This window comes from Oncorhynchus keta, chromosome 21 (genome assembly GCF_023373465.1).
Source record: "Oncorhynchus keta strain PuntledgeMale-10-30-2019 chromosome 21, Oket_V2, whole genome shotgun sequence".
In the NCBI taxonomy this organism is placed as follows: Eukaryota; Metazoa; Chordata; class Actinopteri; order Salmoniformes; family Salmonidae; genus Oncorhynchus; species Oncorhynchus keta.
The window spans coordinates 32,101,827-32,129,109 of NC_068441.1; the positions used below are offsets into that span (position 1 = coordinate 32,101,827).

A 27,283-nucleotide genomic window follows, 5' to 3' on the forward strand; every position below is an offset into this window, starting at 1 on the left:
GCATTGTTGGTTAAGGGCTTTTAAGCATTTCACTAAGGTCTCCCACCTGTTGTATTTGGCACATGTGACAAATTTACATTTGATTTGACCTACAGTGCATTTGTGAAGTACTCAGGCCCCCTTGAATTTTTCCATGTTGTTGTTACAGCATTATTTTAAAATAGTTTCTTTTCTTCAATTTAATCAATCTACATACAATACCCCATAATGACAAAGCAAAAACATGCTTAGACATTTTTGCAAAATGTATTAAAAAATAAAAAATATCACATTTACATAAATATTCCGACTCTTTACTCAGTAGGGTTAGCAGCGATTACAGCCTTGTCTTAGGTATGAAGCTACAAGCTTGGCACACCTGTAATTGGGGAGTTTTTCCCATTCTTCTCTGCAGATCCTCTCAAGCTCTGTCAGGTTTGATGGGGAGCGTCGCTGCACAGCTATTTTCAGTTCTTTCCAGAGATGTTCGATCGGGTTCAAGTCCGGGCTCTGTCTGGGCCACTCAAAGACATTGTCCCGAAGCCACTCCTGCGTTGTCTTGGCTGTGTGCTTAGGATCGTTGTCCTGTTGGAAGGTGAACCTTCACCCCAGTCTGAGGTCCTGAGCGCTCTGGAGCAGGTTTTTTAATCAAGTATCCTCTGTACTTTGCTCCGTTCATCTTTCCCTCAATACGTACTAGTCTCCCAGTCCCTGCCACTGAAAATCATCCCCCCAGCAGGATGTTGCCACCACCATGCTTCACCGTAGGGATGGTGCCAGGTTTCCTCCAGACGTGACACTTGGCATTCAGCCCAAAGTGTTCAATCTTGGTTTCATCAGACCAGAGAATCTTGTTTCTCATGGTCAGAGTCCTTTAGGTGCCTTTTGGCAAACTCCAAACTGGCTGTCATGTGCCTTTTACTGAGGAGTGGCTTCCATCTTGCCACTGCCATAAAGGCCTGATTGGTGGAGAGTGCTGCCGAGATGGTTGTCCTTCTGGAAGGTTCTCCCATCTCCACAAAGGAACTCTATCAGAGTGAACATCGGGTTCTTGGTCACCTCCCTGACAAAGGCCATTCTCCCTCGGTTGTCCAGTTTGGCCGGGCGTCCAGCTCTAGGAAGACGTAGTGTTTCCAAACTTCTTCCATTTAAGAATGATGGAAGCCACTGTGCTCTTAGGGACCTTCAATGCTGCATAAATGTGTTGGTACCCTTCCCCAGATCTGTGCCTCAACACAATCCTGTCTCGGAACTCTACGGACAATTCCTTTGACTCCATGGCTTGATTTTTGCTCTGGCCTGCACTGTGAACTGTGACCTTTTTATATAGACAGTTGTTTGCGCCTTTTTAAACCATGTCCAATCAATTGAATTTACCAAAGTGTGACTCCAATCAAGTTGTCAAAACATCAAGGATGATCAATAGAAACAGGATGAACCTGAGCTCAATTATGAGACTCATAGCAAAGGTCTGAATAATTATGTAAATACTTTTTATTTTTAGTTTGAATACATTTGCAAAAATGTCTAAAGCTTTGTTCACTTCATGAGGATATTTATTTAATTCATTTTAGAATAAAGGCTTTAACGTAACAAAATGTGGAAAAAAAACTAGGTCTGAGTACTTTCCAAATGCACCGTATACAATCAGCTGACCTATAGACAAAGGAACTTGTATCTTACTCTATAATTATGTAGCATGTGTTATGACGTAAAAGTATTTACCACATTTAAAGACATTAATTTGGCTCCCTGACTTGCATACTCCTAGGCTACTGCTTTTTGAGCTCCAGACAATTATCTGTAGAGAAGTTATAAACATTCTCTGAAGATGGGAATTTCCTCACTGCAGGAACAATAGGCAGTGAGGTGTGAGCCTCATTCTGGTACACGCTTAATTTAAGTTCGTTGTGGAGGACAGGCTCATAGTAACAGTGTTGAAAATGTTAACTCCTGAATCAACACAAAGAATGTTACATTGAAAAGGTAACACTGGCCAATTTGCTGTGTAACAAAAGAGCTCCACTATTAATGAAAGACCAAAGAATTCATGCCTTTTAGGCCAAAACTACACAACAATGAAAATAGGCTTAAGATGGATAGCGGTATGCTTTTCACTGGGTTGTACTGAATGGTGGGATGGACCACCCATGCAAACAAGTAAAGACTGGTTCCTGCCCTAAGATTGGATGCACTTTGGTGTGCTTCTCTCAATCATGTGCAGCCAGTCATAGCTTTTTATGTCAGGTAACAGTTTTGACTGGGTGGGATGCAGTTAATGTCAGAAGTGACTAGCAGGTTTGGAGAACTTATGTAGCCGGTTAGGAGAATTAGGTTAAGGTTAGGTAAAATGCTAAAAACATGCAACTTTTGATATCACTTTGACATTAGCTGCATCATATCTAGCCACGACCATAAATAACCGCCCCGATTCCTCCTCGTCTCAGCTCAAGTGAGCTGAAATCTAATGCTGTATGAAAAAAAAAATGTATTCATTTCCAAGAGAAGTTAAGTGGTAGAAGAATGTAGCACTGGCTGTAGAACAGGCATTTTTATTTATTGAACATAATACATTAATTGGAGGGTGTCACAACGTGATATAAATATATATATATTGGTGAAGTAAGTTATGAAAACATTAGATAAATTATACGTACATATTTAGATAATCTAAAAGTGGTCATTGCATATGTTAAGTTTTGGGGCTAGTTTCACTGCCATAGATTAAGGCTTTTATATATAGTTTTTATACTTTAATGTCAAGTGCAGTGAAATGTTGGAACAGTGCGGTTTGTTTGAGTCCTGGCTTGAGTTTACTTGTGTAATAGATAACATTTAGTCCATATGTTGCTGGAGACGTGCAGGTAGCTCCTCCAGGGTCTTTAGTCGATGCTGTGGGGGAACATCAGGGTATTTATTCCTGCCCTGTCTGTCTAGCAAGTACCCATGGAGGCCCAGTGACCGAGAGGTCACATAGTCATAGACATAATGGTCCCCAATGTGAGCTACACTTGCGGCTGTTACGCCACATTTCTCTAGTGCCCGGTGGAAGATGGCTGGGTTAGGCTTGGCTATACCGGCCTCCTCTGAGGTGAGCAGGAAGCTGAAGTGAGACAGCAGGCCACAGCCTCGTAGAATCCCCTCCAGGCGATTGTCAAAGTTGGACACCACACCCTGCTTCAGTCCCAGGGAGGATATGCTCTCCAGGGTCTTCGTAGAGTCTGGAAATACCTTAGGACGGAAGATACATGCTATTCATTTCACTATGTGGCACAATTGTTCCAATTGATATTGAGGATGTTTACAATTTAACTATTTTAATGAATGCATGATCATTTTGCACAATCATAATATCACATTTTTTGGAGATGTTACATGAATTATACAACATACTGTCATGCTGAGTGAAGCAATTATTATAATCCCCTCACCTCCCAGTTATTAGGGCTGCAGAAGCCATGATACAAGTTGTAGGCCAGTGTGTCTAGTAGGGCTGCGTCCTGTACTCTACACTGGGCGAAGGTGTCCCGAACCACTCCCATCCACCAGGCCTTCCCCCCCAGGCCCTGGGCCGTACCGTAGTTGGGGAAGAGTTTGGAGTACTGGTGGAAGGACTGGCGGAAGGCAGCCTCCACCTCTGTAGGGTTAAGACTGAAACCTGCTGTTCGCTGGACCTCCTGGCAGTACTGCTCCCCGACAGACCTGCGCACCTTCAGCAGGGTGTCTTTCACATCCCACAGCACCCAGCGCAGTGGCACATGCATCACACCTGCCACAGAAATACACACATCCACACGCATCTCATGTTGTAGATGTAGCTGAGATGGAGGAAATCAGAAAAAGTATGACAAATGGCTCAGCTACTTTCACTGCATTGACAAAAAGAAAATTAACAAAATAGTTAAGGCTGCAAAATAAAACACAAAAAAGCTCTGGAAGGCACTGAAAGATTAGTGGAATCTGTGTGGGTAGCTGGACAGGTAGAATGACACAGTGAGGGTGAACAGGTGGTCACGGGTCGAGTGACAGGAATTGATGAGACTGAGGAAGGAATTCTTTTAACCATAAAGTGGTATATTTACTGAGTAGTCTGTGCTGCATAACAAAGGAAACAATATAACATGTATCCAATAAAATTCATAGTCAAAGAGCAAATCATAACAATCAGTATTAACATAATTTAGGTAATTCAACAGTCCAGTTCATTAAGAAGTCAATAGTAATCATCCGTGAGTTATTTAGGCTCGTAACTATTTATCATAAATCATGAAAGAATACGAACAGTGAATGGTTATTCAATCTATAATCCCCAGTAGTTTGATATCAAAGTCAATCAGTTCAGCAAACAATGACGTTTCTCATTTTACCCTTTCATGTGTACATGTAATTCATTTCATTACCTATTAACCATATCGATTGCATAATTGGCCTATGAGGATCCATCCGTAGGGCCGTGATCATTGACAATTCACATTACACTGTTTGAAGCGTGCGCTCCGCGGTAACAACAAACAATAACTGATGGCCCACTCTCTGGATCGCAACAGATTGTTACCTTTCATCTGAACTGAGTCGGGGGACTTACGTGGATTCATGGACGCACAGAACTTCTGGATCAGACGGAGTTAAGGAAGAGAAAGCAGTGAGCTCAAGCGATTGCAATTTCCTCCTTTTATGGAGTTGAGATCTGTCTGACTTGTCCTTCCACCTGACCTAATTAAAGCGCCCCTGGCCCAGCTGAGTAAGTGGCAATAAGTTAAAGGATTATTCCACCAACTCCATGGGCCTTTTCTACAGGTACAAAGTCCAGATACTGTTTTATTTCTAACTGATTGATCCCACAGTGATACACTGACTTTTTTTGTTAGTTGCTCAATGATAACACCACATAGTGGTGCCTGGAGAAGTGAGTATACTCTAATTGAGCAAAACATTTCCCAAATGGCCTGCCCGGTGAAAGAAAGATGCTCTGTGTGAAAATGTATGAGAAACAGTGACATACACTCTGAATGACCTACAATTATCTTTCACAGTCAGGCCAGCCCAAGTTGTACTGTACAGGTAGGCCTACTAGTGAAACAGATAAATGGAGGCTGTCAACTAAGCCAGGTTTTCGCTCTCAAAGTTGTTAAGTTCATGTTTTAAGAATCCCAATATTTCTGTTATTACGGGGCTATCACTCAGTCAAGAGTGTGCCTGCGCAGGGAGTCTTGTGGTTGATGGACCTAGCCTAGAGTGGAATGGCTACCTTGTAGTGTGTTCATACGGTATAGTAAACTTTGTTAAACTGGAACCTTGTCGTTGTGTCATTTCGAGTTAAAAGTCACACTTTTTTAATAGAAAAACAACTAAATAGGATGTTCTATGTCCATAACAATGCTTAAACCACATCAGGAGAGCACTAAGGTCTGGGAATTGTATTTGTTGTTGTGTAGTTATCGTTTAATTTAAGTGGCAGGCACCGAGAACTGCTGTTTGGCTAGCAGTGTTTCTGAGATGTTGTTAGCACAACAAATGGCCACTGGATTGATGCAGATAATCATGATATCATTCTGCCAGGTAGGCAAAGACGACTTTGTAGCTAGTTAACATTTTAAATTGAGAGTTTTTGGGAAAGCCTTTCCATCTACCAGAAGACGGTTAGGCCAACCATTAGCATTGCTATATGTTTCCTTCCTTACGTTTTACTTCATGATATTATGAGGCATGTTTTGCCTTGCTTCATAGTAGCCTATAGCCAAAAACCCACCATAGAAACATGGAGAGAATTATTTTATAAAGACCTCAATGTTCTCCTGTTCTATTGGTTTACTTTAAACTTTATTACATTGTCTAGCAGCCAAAGGTATGATCCTAGTCATATGATCCTAGCAACCCATGATAGCTGATTTCAAGGTTTTACTGCTAACCTACAAAGCATTACATGGGCTTGCTCCTACCTATCTCTCTGATTTGGTCCTGCCGTACATACCTACACGTACTCTACGGTCACAAGACGCAGGCCTCCTAATTGTCCCTAGAATTTCTAAGCAAACAGCTGGAGGCAGGGCTTTCTCCTATAGAGCTCAATTTTTATGGAATGATCTGCCTACCCATGTAAGAGACGCAAACTTGGTCTCAATCTTTAAGTCTTTACTGAAGACTCATCTCTTCAGTGGGTCATATGATTGAGTGTAGTCTGGCCCAGGAGTGGGAAGGTGAACAGAAAGGCTCTGGAGCAACGAACCGCCCTTGCTGTCTCTGCCTGGCCGGTCCCCCTCTTTCCACTGGGATTCTCTGCCTCTAACCCTATTACAGGGGCTGAGTCACTGGCTTACTGGGGCTCTTTCATACCGTCCCTAGGAGGGGTGCGTCACTTGAGTGGGTTGAGTCACTGATGTGATCTTCCTGTCTGGGTTGGCGCCCCCCTTGGGTTGTGCCATGGCGGAGATCTTTGTGGGCTATACTCAGCCTTGTCTCAGGATGGTAAATTGGTGGTTGAAGATATCCCTCTAGTGGTGTGGGGGCTGTGCTTTGGCAAAGTGGGTGGGGTTATATCCTTCCTGTTTGGCCCTGTCAGGGGGTGTCCTCGGATGGGGCCACAGTGTCTCCTGACCCCTCCTGTCTCAGCCTCCAGTATTTATGCTGCAGTAGTTTGTGTCGGGGGGCTAGGGTCAGTTTGTTATATCTGGAGTACTTCTCCTGTCCTATTTGGTGTCCTGTGTGAATTTAAGTGTGCTCTCTAATTCTCTCTCTCTCGGAGGAGGACCTTTTTGATTTGTTAAAAAAGTTTGAAATATCCAATAAATGTCGTTCCACTTCATGATTGTGTCCCACTTGTTATTGATTCTTCACAAAAAAATACAGTTTTATATCTTTATGTTTGAAGCCTGAAATGTGGCAAAAGGTCGCAAAGTTCAAGGGGGCCGAATACTTTCGCAAGGCACTGTAAGTGGCTATACAGTGTATACCCTCCACTACACCACTGACAACACACATAGGGGCAGGTGTACCGAGACTGCTTGCGTTACACGCGTTATTACATGCTGACGTTTGTCATGGTGTATACTTTAACCATGAAACAAATCTAATTTTATTTGTCGTAAACAACAGACTAACAGTGAAATGCTTACTTACGAGCCCTTTCCAACAATGCAGAGAATACAAAGAAATAATAGAACAATTATAACAAGAAGAATAAATACACTGAGTAACGATAAGTTGGCTATATACACGGGGTACCAGTACCGAGTCGATGTGCAGACGTAGTTAGCGACACCGTGTGCTATGGGGTGATCATAGCACACAGTGATCAGGGACATAAGCCTAGGCAACCGTACCACCTGACATGATACCAACGCCTTACGAACATCTGTGTGACTCTTGCGTTACGGGTCTGACTGACATGACACCAACGCCTTACTAACGTGTGCGTGATGCCTGCATCGCGTATAACCTCTCTAGGGTTTGTGGGACGCCATCGTCCCACCTGTCCAACATCCAGTGAGATTGCAGAGCGCCAAATTCAAATACAGAAATACTCATTATAAAAATTCAGAAAAGACAACTATTTTACATTAGTTTAAAGATGAACTTCTTGTGAATCCAACCACTGTGTCAGATTTCAAAAATGCTTTATGGCAAAAGCATACCATACAATTATTTGAGAACATAGCCCTGCAGACAAATCATTACAAACATAACCAGCCAAGTAGAAGAGTTACACAAGTAAGAAATAGAGAGAGAATTAATCACTTACCTTTGATGATCTTCATATGTTTGCACTCAGAAGACATTCATTTATTCTTATATCCGAAAATCTCAGTTTTGTTCGCTTGTTTTCTTTAGTAATCCACAGGCTCAAACACAGTCACAACAGGCAGACAAAAAATCCAAATTGTATCCGTAAAGTTCATAGAAACATGGCAAACAATGTTTAGATTCAATCATCAAGTTGTTTTTAGCCTAAATAATCTACAATATTTCAACCGGACAATAACGTTGTCAATATAATAGGTAAACAAAAAAGGCACTCTGGTCGCGCTCATGAAAAAGCTCTGTGACACGGCAGGGTCCACTCATTCAAACTGCTCTTACTCCCTCTATTTCCAGAATATAGGCCTGAAACAATTTCTAAAGACGTAAATTCTGGTGGAAGGCATAGTCCCAAGTCAATGGATACTGTAATGGCATTGAATAGAAAACTACAACAACAACAAAATCCTACTTCCTGAATGGATTTTTCTCAGGTTTTCGCCTGCCAAATCAGTTATGTTATACTCACAGACATTATTTTAACAGTTGGAAACTTTAGAGTTTTCTATCCAAATCTACTAATTATATGCACATTCTATCTTCTGGGCCTGAGTAGAAGGCAGTTTAATTTGGGCATGCTTTTCATCCAAAATTCCAAATGCTGTCCCCTACCCTAGAGAAGTTAATGAAAGTCATAATGTGCATAGTTTATATTTATATTAATTAAATCTCAACCATAAATGTTAGAAACGTACAATTTCTCCCGTGCAAGCAGACATTCCAACGTAGCCACATTGAACTATAGTGTAGCCTACGTGTATATTTCCTGTTATCGCTAATGGCCTAGAAAAGATGATGCCCAATCTGTCTTTCCCTCAACACCTCATAGCATGGTATGTTATCTTATCTCTCTGTATACAGATCTAAATGTTAGCCAATCACAGACGGTGTTGTTACCAGTTCCACAGACAACCAATAACAGTTGTGTCCACAGCTTTCAGAGGAGTTCATAGGTGCAATTAGGGATCCTTGGGATGTCCCTTCAGTCGAATAGAGCAGTTCATAGACTTTCCCAGAGGGTCTGTGCTAATCGGACTCCTTGGGATGTCCCTCCCTCTATCATGTACAGAGGGAGCCCCTGAACAAAGCAGTTAACCCACTGTTCCTAGGCCATCATTGAAAATAAGAATTTGTTCTTAACGGACTTGCCTAGTTAAAAAGGGTACAAAATAAAACAATAAAAAAAGTATAATAATGTAAATTGGTTAAGTTTAGTGTTAGTTAAAGGTAAGGACGTCCCAAGGAATCCGGATTGCAGTGACTGTTCATAAAGTGAGAGACTGGCACGGTATTTCAGAGCTCGGCGGCAACACATTCATTCATTCTTGTTTTTCTTTACAAGCGATTTGAGTGTCTGTCCCAGGTAGTTTCATTAGAAACTATGAAAATAATTACCAAGATGTACTTGATCCAATTGAGGAGTAAGTAGACTATATCGTTGTTGCGATATCGTTCGGAAATATTTAGGCCTACTGTGTTAAGGCAAATTTGGTTTATTTGAAAATAATATTTTTTTGTTGATAACATATTGTCGAAAGCACGTAGGCACTATTATTTACTGAGGAGTTCATATGCTTTCCCAGAGGGTCCATGCTATTTGGGCTCCTTGGAATGTCCCTATCAAGTATAAATGTATAAAATTGTAATGTTCAGGGTAAGGACGTCCCAAGGAATCCAGATAGCAGTGACCGTTCATAAAGGAAGTGACTGGTTTGAGAGCTCGGCAGCAACACAGACATTCAGTTGTTTGTTTGTTTTTCTACAAGTGGCACAAGCGATTTGAGTGTCTGCCCCAGATAGTTTCCTCATTAGAGACGATGAAAAGAATTACCAAGATGTCCTTGATCCAATTGAGGAGTAAGTGGGCTATATTTAAGTTGTGATATTGTTAGGAAATATTTATGTCTACTGTCCAATTTGTAAGTCGCTCTGGATAAGAGCGTCTGCTAAATGACTTAAATGTAATGTAAATGCTAAGCAGTTGCTAGGGACTCTCCTGGAAGAAGCTAGCTAGCTTACAAAGAATAACAACAAAAAATATCTAGTTAACAGAAGAAAGGAAGACAAAATAAGGACAAAAGAAGGACAGAAGAAAAAGGAAAAGAAAGAGGACAACAAAGTGAAACAGTCAGCACTTCTATTGCAACTTCGTATTTCGTCGTCCTAACGTAGTCTACACTGCTATCTGCCCAGCAGCTAGCCAGCTAGCAAACGTCCACCGTCTACCGAATAGCAGCACTGTAGAAACTATTACACTCAACTGAACGACTTGATTAGTGTAGTGTTAGCTAGCTACATAGTTGTCTTTGCTGTCTTCGTATCCAAGATAATTGTGTAGTTTAGAGCGTGTAGTCTTAGAGTGATTATCTTAATTTACCGAGGTTAGCTAGCCAGCTATTTGTCGTCCTTAACGTAGGAGACACTGCTAGCTAGCCAACAGCTAGCCAACGTCTACTGAATAGAACTTCCGCACTCAACAACCCGGTCGCATTCCGCTTCGCTCCACAGGTAGTATCACATTTTCATTTCATTTCATTTCAGCACAACGGTTTGATTTGTTTGATCGCAGCTAGCTACATAGCTAGCTACATAGCCGTCTGTGTATCAAAGATAATTGTGTAGTCTAGAGCGATTTTCTAGGTTAGCTAGCCAGCTATTGTCGTTCTTTTAACGCAACGTAACGTAATCAACACTGCTAGCTAGCCAGCTAGCCCCCGAATAGCAGCACTGTAGAAACTATTACACTCAACGGAACGACTTGATTAGTGTAGTGTCAACAACGCAGCCACTGCCAGCTAGCCTACAAAGTCAACAACGCAGCCACTGCCAGCTAGCCTACTTCAGCAGTACTGTATCATTTTAATCATTTTAGTCAATAAGATTCTTGCTACGTAAGCTTAACTTTCTGAACATTCCAATCTCCTTGCATTAGCGTAGCCTCTTCTGTAGCCTGTCAACTATGTGTCTGTCTATCCCTGTTCTCTCCTCTCTGCACAGACCATACAAACGCTCCACACCGCGTGGCCGCGGCCACCCTAATCTGGTGGTCCCAGCGCGCACGACCCACGTGGAGTTCCAGGTCTCCGGTAGCCTCTGGAACTGCCGATCTGCGGCCAACAAGGCAGAGTTCATCTCAGCCTATGCCTCCCTCCAGTCCCTCGACTTCTTGGCACTGACGGAAACATGGATCACCACAGATAACACTGCTACTCCTACTGCTCTCTCTTCGTCCGCCCACGTGTTCTCGCACACCCCGAGAGCTTCTGGTCAGCGGGGTGGTGGCACCGGGATCCTCATCTCTCCCAAGTGGTCATTCTCTCTTTCTCCCCTTACCCATCTGTCTATCGCCTCCTTTGAATTTCATGCTGTCACAGTTACCAGCCCTTTCAAGCTTAACATCCTTATCATTTATCGCCCTCCAGGTCCCCTCGGAGAGTTCATCAATGAGCTTGATGCCTTGATAAGCTCCTTTCCTGAGGACGGCTCACCTCTCACAGTTCTGGGCGACTAACTTCCCCACGTCTACCTTTGACTCATTCCTCTCTGCCTCCTTCTTTCCACTCCTCTCCTCTTTTGACCTCACCCTCTCACCTTCCCCCCCTACTCACAAGGCAGGCAATACGCTCGACCTCATCTTTACTAGATGCTGTTCTTCCACTAACCTCATTGCAACTCCCCTCCAAGTCTCCGACCACTACCTTGTATCCTTTTCCCTCTCGCTCTCATCCAACACTTCCCACACTGCCCCTACTCGGATGGTATCGCGCCGTCCCAACCTTCGCTCTCTCTCCCCCGCTACTCTCTCCTCTTCCATCCTATCATCTCTTCCCTCTGCTCAAACCTTCTCCAACCTTTCTCCTGATTCTGCCTCCTCAACCCTCCTCTCCTCCCTTTCTGCATCCTTTGACTCTCTATGTCCCCTATCTTCCAGGCCGGCTCGGTCCTCCCTCCCGCTCCGTGGCTCGACGACTCATTGCGAGCTCACAGAACAGGGCTCCGGGCAGCCGAGCGGAAATGGAGGAAAACTCGCCTCCCTGTGGACCTGGCATCCTTTCACTCCCTCCTCTCTACATTTTCCTCCTCTGTCTCTGCTGCTAAAGCCACTTTCTACCACTCTAAATTCCAAGCATCTGCCTCTAACCCTAGGAAGCTCTTTGCCACCTTCTCCTCCCTCCTGAATCCCCCTCCTCCCTGTCTGCAGATGACTTCGTCAACCATTTTGAAAAGAAGGTCGACGACATCCGATCCTCGTTTGCTAAGTCAAACGACACCGCTGGTTCTGCTCACACTGCCCTACCCTGTGCTCTGACCTCTTTCTCCCCTCTCTCTCCAGATGAAATCTCGCGTCTTGTGACGGCCGGCCGCCCAACAACCTGCCCGCTCGACCCTATCCCCTCCTCTCTTCTCCAGACCATTTCCGGAGACCTTCTCCCTTACCTCACCTCGCTCATCAACTCATCCCTGACCGCTGGCTACGTCCCTTCCGTCTTCAAGAGAGGGAGAGTTGCACCCTTCTGAAAAAACCTACACTCGATCCCTCCGATGTCAACAACTACAGACCAGTATCCCTTCTTTCTTTTCTCTCCAAAACTCTTGAACGTGCCGTCCTTGGCCAGCTCTCCCGCTATCTCTCTCAGAATGACCTTCTTGATCCAAATCAGTCAGGTTTCAAGACTAGTCATTCAACTGAGACTGCTCTTCTCTGTATCACGGAGGCGCTCCGCACTGCTAAAGCTAACTCTCTCTCCTCTGCTCTCATCCTTCTAGACCTATCGGCTGCCTTCGAAACTGTGAACCATCAGATCCTCCTCTCCACCCTCTCCGAGTTGGGCATCTCCGGCGCGGCCCACGCTTGGATTGCGTCCTACCTGACAGGTCGCTCCTACCAGGTGGCGTGGCGAGAATCTGTCTCCTCACCACGCGCTCTCACCACTGGTGTCCCCCAGGGCTCTGTTCTAGGCCCTCTCCTATTCTCGCTATACACCAAGTCACTTGGCTCTGTCATAACCTCACATGGTCTCTCCTATCATTGCTATGCAGAGGACACACAATTAATCTTCTCCTTTCCCCCTTCTGATGACCAGGTGGCGAATCGCATCTCTGCATGTCTGGCAGACATATCAGTGTGGATGACGGATCACCACCTCAAGCTGAACCTCGGCAAGACGGAGCTGCTCTTCCTCCCGGGGAAGGACTGCCCGTTCCATGATCTCGCCATCACGGTTGACAACTCCATTGTGTCCTCCTCCCAGAGCGCTAAGAACCTTGGCGTGATCCTGGACAACACCCTGTCGTTCTCAACTAACATCAAGGCGGTGGCCCGTTCCTGTAGGTTCATGCTCTACAACATCCGCAGAGTACGACCCTGCCTCACACAGGAAGCGGCGCAGGTCCTAATCCAGGCACTTGTCATCTCCCGTCTGGATTACTGCAACTCGCTGTTGGCTGGGCTCCCTGCCTGTGCCATTAAACCCCTACAACTCATCCAGAACGCCGCAGCCCGTCTGGTGTTCAACCTTCCCAAGTTCTCTCACGTCACCCCGCTCCTCCGCTCTCTCCACTGGCTTCCAGTTGAAGCTCGCATCCGCTACAAGACCATGGTGCTTGCCTACGGAGCTGTGAGGGGAACGGCACCTCAGTACCTCCAGGCTCTGATCAGGCCTTACACCCAAACAAGGGCACTGCGTTCATCCACCTCTGGCCTGCTCGCCTCCCTACCACTGAGGAAGTACAGTTCCCGCTCAGCCCAGTCAAAACTGTCCGCTGCTCTGGCTCCCCAATGGTGGAACAAACTCCCTCACGACGCCAGGACAGCGGAGTCAATCACCACCTTCCGGAGACACCTGAAACCCCACCTCTTTAAGGAATACCTAGGATAGGATAAAGTAATCCTTCTCACCCCCCCCCTTAAAAGATTTAGATGCACTATTGTAAAGTGGCTGTTCCACTGGATGTCATAAGGTGAATGCACCAATTTGTAAGTCGCTCTGGATAAGAGCGTCTGCTAAATGACTTAAATGTAATGTAAATGTAAATGTAAATGTGGTTTATTTGTAAATTAGTTTTTTTTGATAACGTATTGTCGAAAGCACGTAGGCAATATTGTTTACTATGTCGATAGCAGAGTAGGATAGTGTACAATAACGTCATTTGATGTGCTAGTATTATTTATTTCATGGATTAATTAAATTGTAAATTAAATAACTACTTTTCACTAAAGGGAAACGAGGTACAACATGCAACTTCGATTGAAGACCTAAAATCACAACGGTATCCTAATATAGTGTGGATACAGTAGTAGCCTATTCTACAATCTAACTGTATGTGCTAGTATTATTGCTAGTATTATTTATATAATTTATCAATTAAATGTGGATGGGTATGCTATTTCATTCCATGATTATGTTATTGTAGATACAAGAGTAGTCTATATCTACAATAATAATTAATTCAATGTGATATAGTATAATTTATTTCATTGATGAATACAATTGTAAATGGGGATGGGTAGGCTACTTTATTCAGTGAATACATTGCTATCTCTGGGAGTATGTTAATGACAGCTTTTCAGCTGTTGAACTATGGCAATGTCTAACTAATTTCTAAATCGCTTTCTTTTAGTCAAGATGTGATGAGCAACCAATCAGCTTCACTGCAGGTGCTCAACCCACCACATCCTCTTCTCCTGTTCAACTACATTGCCACCACACAAAAAATGACTGTACATATACCCCTGTGCCCATCTCAGTGAAACATGATCCATCCAAGGCATCAGCTGGATGCCTAAAATGTGAGAATGTAAGCAAGGTGCTATAGTGTGTGTGTGTGTGTGTATGGATGGAGTTCCAAGTTAAGACATGAGAAGATGGCAAAGGAGGTAGTGAGAGCATACAGTATAAAAATTAAGACCCCATGGGATCTAAAATGAGTGTGGGGTGCCTTGTCTGCTTTTTGTCCGTTTGAGGATACTACAGTCACCCCTGGTGGAGGTTCTTGGAACACTGCGATTTAAGTCTCAGCACAGGTTGACGAAAACCTTCAAAAGGTGATGGTGCTATGTTGCATATTATCTTGAATACCAGGCAGATGTTTGAGTACAGAATCAAATGGTGTAAACTTAACAGGCTAAACTTGTTGAGTACACTCTTTGAGAAACGGGTTCCAACAGGGTTCTTTGGTTGTCACCAAAGAAAACATTTTGGTTCCAGGTAGAACCCTCTGTGGAATGGAACCAAAAAGGGTTCTACCTAGACACAGAAGGGGTTCTACCTGGAATCAAAAAGGGTTCTCCTATGGGGACAGCGGAATAATCCTGTTAGTTTGTAGATAGCACCTTTTTAACCGAGTGTAGACCTGTACTGCAGTTGTGGATATCTGTGGAAAATACAATTAATTGGTGCTGGTGAGTTAAGGTAATCAAAAATACTATGAAACATCCCCACTTTTAGCACACATTTTCAAGCAGGCAAAGTAACCCGTGTGTGATCACAACATTGACAGGACCAACAAAAAAATACTTGCTTGGGACACCCGAGTGGCGCATCTCAGTGTTAGAGGCATAACTACAGACCCTGGTTCATTTCCAGGCTGTATCACACCCGGCCGCGATTGAGAGTCCCATAGGGCAGCACAATTGGCCCAGCGTCGTCCGGGTTTAGCTAGGGTAGGTCGTCATTGTAAATAAGAATTTGTTCTTAACTGACTTGCCGAGTTAAATAAAGGTTCAATAAAAAAAAATTTAAACATGCAAACAAAATATGACATGTCTAACTTGCAACGTTATGCAATTATTATGAGACTAGATACACTGCTGCTACTGCATTGCCCCCCCTCTCCATTTGTTTTGTACAATGTTGTTACTTCTTGTTTATTAAACTCTTCTTGAACTGCACTACTTAAACTATTCTTGAACTGCACTGTTGGTTAAGGGCTTGTAAGTAAGCATTTCACGGTAAGGTCTACACGTGTATGTGGCGCATGTGAAAAAGTTAGATTTTATTTGAAATAGCTAATCCTGGCTACCGATGTTCTAGAATTAATTTATTGAGGCAAGCAGATCATAGATGTCAAGGTGGTACTCAAGCATATGCCATGTGTATACAGTGGGGCAAAAAAGTATTTAGTCAGCCACCAATTGTGCAAGTTCTCCCACTTAAAAAGATGAGAGGCATGTAATTTTCATCATAGGTACACTTCAACTATGACAGACAAAATGAGAAATCACATTGTAGGATTTTTTATGAATTTATTTGCAAACTATGATGGAAAATAAGTATTTGGTCAATAACAAAAGTTTCTCAATACTTTGTTATATGCCCTTTGTTGGCAATGACAGAGGTCAAACGTTTTCTGTAAGTCTTCACAAGGTTTTCACACACTGTTGCTGGTATTTTGTCCCATTCCTCCATGCATATCTCCTCGAGAGCAGTGATGTTTTGGGGCTGTTGCTGGGCAACACAGACTTTCAACTCCCTCCAAAGATGTTCTATGGGGTTGAGATCTGGAGACTGGCCACTCCAGGACCTTGAAATGCTTCTTACGAAGCCACTCCTTCGTTGCCCGGGCGGTGTGTTTGGGATCTTTATCATGCTGAAAGACCCAGCCATGTTTCATCTTCAATGCCCTTGCTGATGGAAGGAGGTTTTCACTCAAAATCTCATGATACATGCCCCATTCATTCTTTCCTTTACACGGATCAGTCGTCCTGGTCCCTTTGCAGAAAAACTGATGTTTCCACCCCCATGCTTCACAGTAGGTATGGTGTTCTTTGGATGCAACTCAACACTCTTTGTCCTCCTCCTTTTTTACCAAAAAGTTATATTTTGGTTTCATCTGACCATATGACATTCTCCCAATCTTCTTCTGGATCATCCAAATGCTCTCTAGCAAACTTCAGACGGGCCTGGACATGTACTGGCTGTTTGAGGTTGTGGACAGGTGTCTTTTATACTGATAACAAGTTCAAACAGGTGCCATTAATACAGGTAACGAGTGGAGGACAGAGGAACCTCTTAAAGAAGATGTTACAGGTATGTGAGAGCCAGAAATCTTGCTTTTTGACCAAATACTTATTTTCCACCATAATTTGCAAATAAATTCATTAAAAATCCTACAATGTCATTTTCTGGATTCCCCCCCCCCTGATTTTGTCTGTCATAGTTGAAGTGCACCTATGATGAAAATTACAGGCCTCTCTCATACTTTTAAGTGGGAGAACTTGCACAATTGGTGGCTGACTAAATACTTTTTTGCCCCACTGTATGTGACACACATACAGTTAAAGTCGGAAGTTTACATACATACACTTAGGTTGGAGTCATTAAAACTCGTTTCTCAACCACTCCACAAATTTCTTGTTAACAAACTATAGTTTTGGCAAGTCATTTAGGACATCTGCTTTGTGCATGACAAGTCATTTTTCCAACAATTGTTTACAGACAGATTATTTCACTGTATCACACTTCTAGTGGATCAGAAGTTTACATACACTAAGTTGACTGTGCCTTTAAACAGTTTGAAAAATTCCAGAAAATTATGTCATGCTTTAGAAGCTTCTGAAAGGCTTATTGACATCATTTGAGTCAATTGGAGGTGTACCTGTGGATGTATTTCAAGGCCCACCTTCAAACTCAGTGCCTCTTTGCCTGACATCATGGGAAAATCAAAAGAAATCAGCCAAGACCTCAGAAAAAAAGTGTCAAGGATGAAACAAGTCTGGTTCCTCATTGGGAGCAATTTCCAAACGCCTGAAGGTACCACGTTCATCTGTACAACCAATACTATACAAGTATAAACACCATGGGACCACGCAGCCGTCATACCGCTCAGGAAGTAGACATGTTCTTTCTCCTAGAGATGAACGTACTTTGGTACGGAAAGTGCAAATCAATACCAGAACAACAGCAAAGGACCCTGTGAAGATGCTGGAGGAAACGGGTACAAAATTATCTATATCCACAGTAAAACAAGCTCTATATCGACATAACCTGAAAGGCTGCTCAGCAAGGAAGAAGACACTGCTCCAAAACCCACATAAAAAAGCCTGACTACGGTTTGCAACTGCACACGGGGACAAAGATGGTACTTTTTGGAGAAATGTCCTCTGGTCTGAAGAAACAAAAAATAGAACTGTTTGGCCATAATGACCATCATTATGTTTGGAGGAAAAAGGTGGACACCATCCAACCGTGAAGCACGGGGGTGGCAGCATCATGTTGTGGGGGTGCTTTGCTGCAGGACGGACTGGTGCACTCCACAAAATAGATGGCATCATGAGACAGGAAAATGTGGATATATTAAAGCAACATCTCAAGACATCAGTCAGAAAGTTAAAGCTTGGTCGCAAATGGGTCTTCCAAATGGACAATCACCCCAAGCATACTTCCAAAGTTGTGGTAAAAATAGCTTAAGGACAACAAAATCAAGGTATTGGAGTGGCCATCACAAAGCCCTGACCTCAATCCTATAGAAAATCTGTGGGCTTAACTGAAAAAGTGTGTATGAGCAAGAAGACCTACGGTTTGTCAGGTTTTGACTCAGTTACTCCAGCTCTGTCAGGAGGAATGGACCAAAATTCACCCAACTTATTGTGGGAAGCTTGTGGAAGGCTACCCGAAACGTTTCACCATAGTTAAACAATTTAAAGGCAATGCTACCAAATACTAATTGAGTGTATGTAAACTTCTGACCCACTGGGAATGTGATGAAAGAAATCAAATCTGAAATAAATCATTATTTCTACTAAACTCAGCAAAAAAAGAAACATCCCTTTTTCAGGACCCTGTCTTTCAAACATAATTAGTAAAAATCCAAATAACTTCACAGATCTTCATTGTAAAGGGTTTAAAACACTGTTTCCCATGCTTGTTCAATGAACCATAAACAATTAATGAACATGCCACTGTGGAACGGTCGTGAAGACACTAACAGCTAACAGATGGTAGGCAATTAAGGTCACAGTTGTGAAAATGTATGACACTAAAGAGGCCTTTCCACTGACTCTGAAAAACACCAAAATAAAGATGCCCAGGGTCCCTGCTAATCTGCATGAACGTTCCTCAGGCATGCTGCAAGGAGGCATGAGTACTGCAGATGTGGATAGGGCAATAAACTGCAATGTCCGTACTGTGAGACCCTTAAGACAGCGCTACAGGGTGACAGGAAAGACATACAGGGAAGACATCCTCCTCCCTCATGTAGTACCCTTCCTGCAGGCTCATCCTGACATGACCCTCCAGCATGACAATGCCACCAGCCATACTGCTCATTCTGTGCGTGATTTCCTGCAAGACAGGAATTTAAGTGTTCTGCCATGGCCAGCGAAAAGCCCGGATCTCAATCCCATTGAGCACGTCTGGGACCTGTTGGATCCGAGGGTGAGGGCTAGGGTAATTCCCCTTAGAAATGTCTGGGAACTTGCAGGTGCCTTGTTGGAAGAGTGGGGTAACATCTCACAGCAAGAACTGGCAAATCTGGTGGAGTCCATGAGGGGGAGATGCACTGCAGTACTTAATGCAGCTGGTGGCCACACAAGATACTGACTGTTACTTTTGATTTTGACCCTCCCTTTGATCAGGGACATATTATTCCATGTCTGTGGAACTTTTCAGTTGATGTCTCAGTTGTTTAATCTTGTTATGTTCATACAAATATTTACACATGTTAAGTTTGCTGAAAATAAACACAGTTGACAGTGAGAGGACCTTTCTTTTTTGCTGTGTTTATTATTCTGACATTTCACATTCTTAAAATAAGTGGCAATCCTAACTGACCTAAGACTGGGGATTTTTACTGGGATTAAATGTCAGGAATTGTGAAACTGAGTTTAAATGGATTTTGCTAAGGTAAACTTCCAACTTCAACCGCATGTGTGGTCATATTTTCCTCACAGGCATTTTCATTTAATGTATGTATACAATTACTGCCGCTAGGGGAGCTGTGACATCAATGAAGGGAGTAAGATATTTAACATTTCTTATTTAATATATATTTAGCATTTCTACATTATGGAGAATGACTAGTTCTGAAAATGAACGTTTCTCTATCTCAACACTAACTATTAATTCAGGTATGTAATGTGCAAAAATGCAATATGACTCAAAATATTGAGATAACATGGTTAGTTACATAGAGTTTGGTGATGTTTGAAGGCAGTTTTAACTGAGTGAAATACTGGTTGGTATTATCTCCATTGTACGTAAGTTAATGGAATTAGGCTAGGTTGCTAATGGTTTACATTTATTTTTATTTCACCTTTATTTAGCCAGGTAGGCAAGTTGAGAACAAGTTCTCATTTACAACTGCGACCTGGCCAAGAAGAAAGCAAAGCAGTTCGACACATACAACAACACAGAGTTACACATGGAATAAACAAAACATACAGTCAATAATACAGTTGAATAAAATGTATATACAGTGTGTGCAAATGCAGTAAGGAAAGAGAGTTAAGGCAATAAATAGGCCATGGTGGCGAAGTAATTACAATATACCAATTAGATACTAGAGTGATAGATGTGCAGAAGATGAATGTGCAAGTAGAGATACAGGGGTGCAAAGAAGCACGATAAATAAATAAATACAGTATGGGGATGAGGTAGTTGGGTGGGCTATTTACAGATGGGCTATGTACAGGTGCAGTGATCTGTGAGCTGCTCAGACAGCTGGTGCTTAAAGCTAGTGAGGGAGGTAAGAGTAAGTGATTTTTGCAATTCATTCCAGTCATTGGCAGCAGAGAACTGGAAGGAGAGGCGGCCAAAGTAGGAATTGGCTTTTGGGGTGACTAGAGAGATATACCTGCTGGAGTGTGTGCTAAGGGTGGCTATGGTGACCAGTGAGCTGAGATAAGACTGGGCCTTACCTATCAGAGACTTGTAGATGTCCTGAAGCCAGTGGGTTTGGCATCGAGTACGAAGCGAGGGCCAGCCAACGAGAGCTTACAGGTCGCAGTGGTGGGTAGGATATGGGGCTTTGGTGACAAAACGGATGGCACTGTGATAAGACTGCATCCAATTTGTTGAGTAGAGGGTTGGGGGCTATTTTGTAAATGACATCGCCGAAGTTGAGGATCGGTAGGATGGTATGTTTGGCAGCATGAGTGAAGGATGCTTTGTTGCGAAATTGGAAGCAGATTCTAGATGTAATTTTGGACTGGAGTTTCTTAATGGGAGTCTGGAAGGAGAGTTTACAATCTAACCAGACACCCAGGTATTTGTAGTTGTCCACATATTCTAAGTCAGAACCGTCCAGAGAAGTGATGCTGGGAAGGCGGGCAGGTGTGGGCAGCGATCGGTTGAAGAGCATGTATTTAGTTTTACTTGCATTTAAGAGCAGTTGGAGGCCACGGTAGGAAAGTTGTATGGCATTGAAGTTTGTCTGGAGGTTAGTTAACACAGTGTCCAAAGAAGGGCCAGAAGTATACAGAATGGTGTCGTCTGCGTAGAGGTGGATCAGAGAATCACCAGCAGCAAGAGCGATATCATTGATGTTTACAGATAAGAGAGTTGGGCCCGATAATTGAACCTTGTGGCACCCTCATAGAGACTTGCCAGAGGTCCGGACAACAGGCCCTCTGATTTGACACACTGAACTCTGTCAGAGAAGTAGTTGGTGAACCAGGCGAGGAGGTCATTTGAGAAACCAAGGCTGTTTTGTCTGCCGATAAGAATGTGGTGATTTGACAGAGTTGAAAGCCTTGGCCAGGTCGATGAAGACGGCTGCACATTAATGTATCTTATCGATGGCAGTTATGATGTCATTTAGGACCTTGAGCGTGGCTGAGGTGCACCCATGACCGGCTCTGAAACCAGATTGCACAGCGGAGAAGGTACAGTGGGATTCGAAATGGTTGGTAAATCTATTTGTTAACTTGGTTTCGAAGAAATTAGAAAGTGTAGTGGAAATGTCCTGTATTACCAAATCACAAGAGAGCAAAACCCACACACAAGTCAGAGTTATCATGAAGTTCATCTTTAATTATATGACCTCCATCACAACCCTGTGACTCTCAGGTCAATTCAGTGTCTATGAATTAATTCTCTGAGAGTGCTTACACATTGCAACTGAGATCCTTTATAGCAAAGACACACATAGCCAGACAGCATTGGCAATAAATTATCGTTCAGCTTTGTCTCCTAAACTACGCTCTTATCTCGTTCTTGGTACAAAATAGTACCAAGACATTACCTCACCCAATGGTATATATCAATTGTCATTTTAGACACTCCCATCCCAAATACAATCCATCCTGGACAAGCTCACGGAGAGGAGAGTGAGCCTCTAGGTCAAGATAAGGGCAACCTCAGAGGGAACATAGAATGGTTCCAGACACTGCCGTCCTCCTGTCCCCGGTGGGAAAAGTAGGGAGTGACTGGCACACAGACATTGTGAAGCCAAGAGATAATTGGTTCCGGTTCCCCCTCAATCATCCCTTCACATGATTTAAAAGATACGTTTACATATGAAGACAAGCTTGACCTCTCCCCTTTCTGTGGCCCAAGTAACCGAACCCTGACAGAGAACAGATAACTGCAAACGGCCAACACTATAGTACAACAAAATACGTTCTAAATGACAAGTATCTCACAAGCATATTATGAAAATAAAACATCTTATCTATGTTACCCAACTAATTCTGATTCTGCCACGACAAAAGGCAGGGTAGGATAGTGCTTTTACACCTGCATTGTTTGCTGTTTGGGGTTTTAGGCTGGGTTTCTGTACAGCACTTTGAGATATCAGCTGATGTACGAAGGGCTATATAAATAAATTTGATTTGATTTGATAGATATAGGTCTGTAGCAGTTTGGGTCTAGAGTGTCTCCCACTTTGGAGAGTGGGATGACCTCGGCAGCTTTCCAATCTTTGGGAATCTCAGACGATACGAAAGAGAGATTGAACAGGCTAGTAATAGGGGTTGCAAAAATTTTGGCAGATAATTTTAGAAAGAGAGGGTCCAGATTGTCTAGCCCAGCTGATTTGTAGGGGGTCCAGATTTTGCAGCTCTTTCAGAACATCAGCTATCTGGATTTGGGTGAAGGAGAAATGGTGGGGGCTTGGGTGGGTTGCTGTGGAGGGTGCCGGGCAGTTGACCGGGGTAGGGATAGCCAGGTGGAAATCATGGCCAGCTCTAGAAAAATGCTTATTGAAATTCTCAATTATAGTGGATTTATCGGTAGTGACAGTGTTTCCTAACCTCAGTGCAGTGGGCAGCTGGGAGTAGGTGCTCTTATTCTCCATGGACTTTACAGTGTCCAATAACTTTTTTGAGTTTGTACTACAGGATGCAAATTTCTGTTTGAAAAAGCCAGCCTTAGCTTTCCTAACTGCCTGTGTATATTGGTTCCAAACTTCCCTGAAAGGTTACATATCACAGGGGCTATTCGATGCTAATGCAGACCGCCACATTATGTTTTTGTGCTGGTCAAGGGCAGACAGGTCTGGAGTGAACCAAGGGCTATATCTATTTCTGGTTAAAAAAAAATTGAATGGAGCATGCTTATTTAAGATGGTGAGGAAGGCACTTTTAAAGAATAACCAGGCATCCTCTACAGACGGGATGAGGTCAATGTCATCCCAGGATACCCCAGCCAGGTCAATTAGAAAGACCTGTTCGCTGAAGTGTTTTAGGGAGCGTTTGACAGCGATGAAGGGTGGTCGTTTGACCGCAGACCCATTACGTATATGCAGGCAATGAGGCAGTGATCGCTGAAATCTTGGTTGAAAACAGCAGAGGTGTATTTGGAGGGCGAGTAAATTAGGGTGATATCTATGAGGGTGCCCGTGTTTACGGATTTGGGGTTGTACCTGGCAGGTTCATTGATAATTTGTGTGCGATTGAGGGCATCAAGCTTAGATTGTAGGATGGCCGGGGTGTTAAGCATGTCCCAGTTTAGGTCACCTAGCAGCACGAGCTCAGAAGATAGATGGGGGGCAATCAATTCACATACGGCGTCCAGGGCACAGCTGGGGGCAGAGGTTGGTCTATAGAAAGCGGCAACGGTGAAAGACTTGTTTCTGGAAAGGTGAAGTTTTAGAAGTAGAAGCTCAAATTGTTTTGGTACAGACCTGGGTAGTAAGACAGAACTCTGCAGGCTATCTCTGCAGTAGATTGCAACACCGCCCCTTTTGGCAGTTCTATCTTGGCGGAAAATGTTATAGTTAGGGATGGAAATGTCAGGGTTTTTGGTGGTTTTCCTAAACCAGGATTCAGACACGGCTAAGACATCCGGGTTGGCAGAATGTGCTAAAGCCGTGAATAAAGCAAACTTAGGGGGTAGGCTTCTAATGTTAACATGCATGAAACCAAGGCTTTTACGGTTACAGAAGTCAACCCATGAGAGCACCTGGGGAGTAGGAGTGGAGCTAGGCGTTGCAGGTCCTGGATTAACCTCTACATCACCAGAGGAACAGAGGGGAAGTAGGATAAGGGTACGGCTAAAGGCTATAAGAACTAGCCGTCTAGCACGTTCGGAACAGAGAGTAAAAGGAGCAGGTTTCAGGGCACGATACCATAGATTCAAGGCATAATGTACAGACAAAGGACCGGGAAGGGATTAACATGGCGCCCAAACATTCTGTACTTTTTTTCATTGTTTTAGATCCAATTTGTTTTATTTTCTATGAACAAAGGCTCAGTTCACTTTAGGTAATACATGTAAATATGTGACGTCACAATAAAATGTGTTAGTGTTAATATTTGTACAAAAATAGTGTAACAGTTCACTAGCTTGATGCTAACCAAATTTAGCTTGGCTAAGCACAATAGTAGTTAGCTCTAGCCTAGTTGGTTTTAGTCGATGTCAGCTTAATATAATGGTTGTGGCATTGTTTTGCATTGGCGCCCAGTAATTTAGAGTTTTTAAAAAATTGACACTGATCGTACAGTGAGTTATATATAATGTGAATGTGTAGATGTATGGGGACTCCACGTTTGGATGAACGGACCATGGGGACTGCCACGGGCAAGTCCCTTGATGGGTACCAGGAATGGTGGAAGGACAATCTGAAGGTCTTTGCACACAACACAGCAGTGTCCAGGCCTCCTGAGTATTCACTCTATTGCCTGTCATATGGAGGGGAGCCGCAGCAGTTAACTGACGTAAACAATGGAATTGTATTTAACATTATTGCATATACTGTAGTATAATATTTTTTAAATTGACTTAGTGTTTTTCTTTTGCTGTTTTTGTATAACGTACTTTGAGGTCACTGATATTCCACCTGATGTGGTGGAAGTTGAAGCAGATCAGAATGCCTTTGAAGACCACCTTTAGGTGACTGTGTCTGTTAATCCGGTAAAGTGGTAAATCTGGGAAACTAGGTCAAATCATGACATCAGTGATTTTCAGGTCAGAGTAAGATGCAGAGATTCTGAGTTAGATGACTGTTCAAAACAAAAATTCCAGTCTGAGCTCATTTTTTTCCAGAGTTCCCAGTTGTCTTGAAGGCACTGTATTCGGAAGTCAGAGATTGATTTGCCCGACTAGTCAGTTGTATAACTGAATGCATTCAACTGAAATGTGTCATTCGCGTTTAACCCAACCCAACCTCTCGGAATCAGAGAGGTGCGGGGGGCTGCCTTAATCAAAATCCATGTATTCACAGCCCGGAAACAAACTTGTCTCCATTGACAGTCCATGTTAATTAATGGCGTTATTTTATGGCGCTAGGAAGATGTTAGGTGACTTGGTGAGAGGTATCAGTAGCTTCACGAGGCTTAATTATGGCATTAATCACCCCCCATAGTGTGCTGGCTAGCTAGCACAAAGTGTCACTCCCACATCTCGGCTGCTGTGTCCCAGAGTCCTCCGTAGGACTAGCTGGATAAACTGGCAGTGTCCTTCGCTCCCGAATTCTGAACACCAGCCCTCGGCATCGTTAACAGAACTGCAGGAAAACAGTGCGCGTTGTCACCCCGCCCCTTCTTCTGTGGGTTTAATCGGCGGCATCCAACGTTATTGTTCAATAACGCCACCTACTGTACTGGATCGCTTCTGCCTTCTCTAACCTAAAAATGTACTTATAGAAGTATAAAGAGGGGTTCCTGCAGATACGGGAATGCAGGCCGAAATTGCACAAGACGAGCAAATAATCAGAGGCGCAAACAGTAGTTTTCCCACGAAAATGCTGGTAATGCTAGCTAGCTAATGTTGTATGTAGTGTGACAATGGCAACAGCGGCCGTAGAAGCTGTTATTTACTTCAAGGTGGATGTTGTTGCTAATTTGTTAGCACCACCCTTTTAACTTTCAAACTTTGTTTACAAATGATAATCTGGCACTTTTTTGCAGCTCACTTGATGTTTGCGATCTCTGAAAATAATGACTATGAAACATTGTTGCATTTAAACTTTAGATCACTGGTTAGTGTGATGAAGGTCATAAAATAACTTTTGTTAATTTCAGTTGGGAAATTAAATGGTTGTGCTTTTGTATTGTTATGATTTTCTGTCTCCGAGGCTCGGCCAGGCCTGTTTTCATTCCTCCTTCAGTAGAACTAGAATGGTCCGACTACAGAAGCTATAATAAATTATACTATGTTTTCTGTTATTTTCTTGATTTGAGTTTGACACAACGTATTGGAAGATTGTTGGTCCCTCTGAAGACTAAGGCCATAGTTACGGTTCGCCACTGATTTATAGGCAGGGATAAAGTGACTAAGCAACAGGATAAACAGCAGCAGCATATGACAACATCGGAGTTAAATGATATGCATGTCAAGGAAGATAACCGAAGGGTGTGTGTGTATCGTACCTGATCACTCTCGACGCTACAATCACAGACAGAAGAAGGGTTAGTTACCAGTATTACTGGCAGTCGGTCCTAGGGTGCAGCACTTCAAACATCACCACGGAATCTCTTGCACAGAAGAAAGGGTTCCATTTGAGTCCTGCACTCAAACATGTAGCCTACCGTGTATTGTTTGTTGTGTTAATCCTTTGCATAAATGTATTATAATACTGAGGTTGGACAAAAAGTTACAGGACGTTCAAAATAGAGTAAATACATTCTAAATTGTGACAAATAACTGCTTCTCCTGCCATCTAATGTTGGGATAACCCAATATGTACTTACTCTTAATAAGGAGCCCGTCTTAAGGTTCAAGGACCTTGTATGTGATTTTAGAGGTAGACTGGCTCTGGCAGCAAAATATTCTATTGAAACGTGAATCGATTCTCAATTGGAATACGGTTCTAGAAACAGAAGCACGTTACGTTCGTTCATATGACATCCAAATCATTTATCGCAAAATATATACTGTACACTGTTTACCTGCTTTATCACAGTTGCAGCCGACAGTATTTTTTCAGTGACAACACGTTTCTGGTGGCCTTTTTCCATTACATACACAGGCGTTCAGAGCACGATAGATTGCTAAATTAGCAGAGGTGGTCCGTCTGTCTTCCAAACGTATTGCTTGCTGATATGAAAAATAAGGTCCTTATGTTTCCAAACTGTCCTGCAAGCAACGCGTGTTAATGTTCAAAACAAGAGTCAGGGATCTTAACAAACCAC

General features: G+C 43.1%; 1 protein-coding gene across 3 annotated transcripts; it reads right to left on the bottom strand.

Moving 5' to 3' along the window:
* Positions 1-2,505: 2,505 nt before the first annotated feature.
* hdhd3 (haloacid dehalogenase-like hydrolase domain containing 3) lies at positions 2,506-26,989 on the bottom strand. 3 transcript variants are annotated; one of them, XM_035797399.2, is made up of 4 exons: positions 26,843-26,989; positions 26,522-26,626; positions 3,411-3,748; positions 2,506-3,210 (listed from the first exon to the last, which is right to left on the bottom strand). In XM_035797399.2, exons 3-4 carry the CDS (start codon positions 3,741-3,743, stop codon positions 2,815-2,817), a joined length of 729 nt encoding a protein of 242 aa, XP_035653292.1. In that variant the 5' UTR covers positions 3,744-3,748; positions 26,522-26,626; positions 26,843-26,989; the 3' UTR covers positions 2,506-2,814. The 3 variants fall into 3 exon arrangements, with proteins under 3 accessions (XP_035653292.1, XP_035653293.1, XP_035653291.1); XM_035797400.2 differs by lacking the exon at positions 26,843-26,989 and having other exon boundaries at positions 26,522-26,677; XM_035797398.2 differs by lacking the exons at positions 26,522-26,626; positions 26,843-26,989 and adding an exon at positions 4,565-8,617.
* Positions 26,990-27,283: the final 294 nt, after the last annotated feature.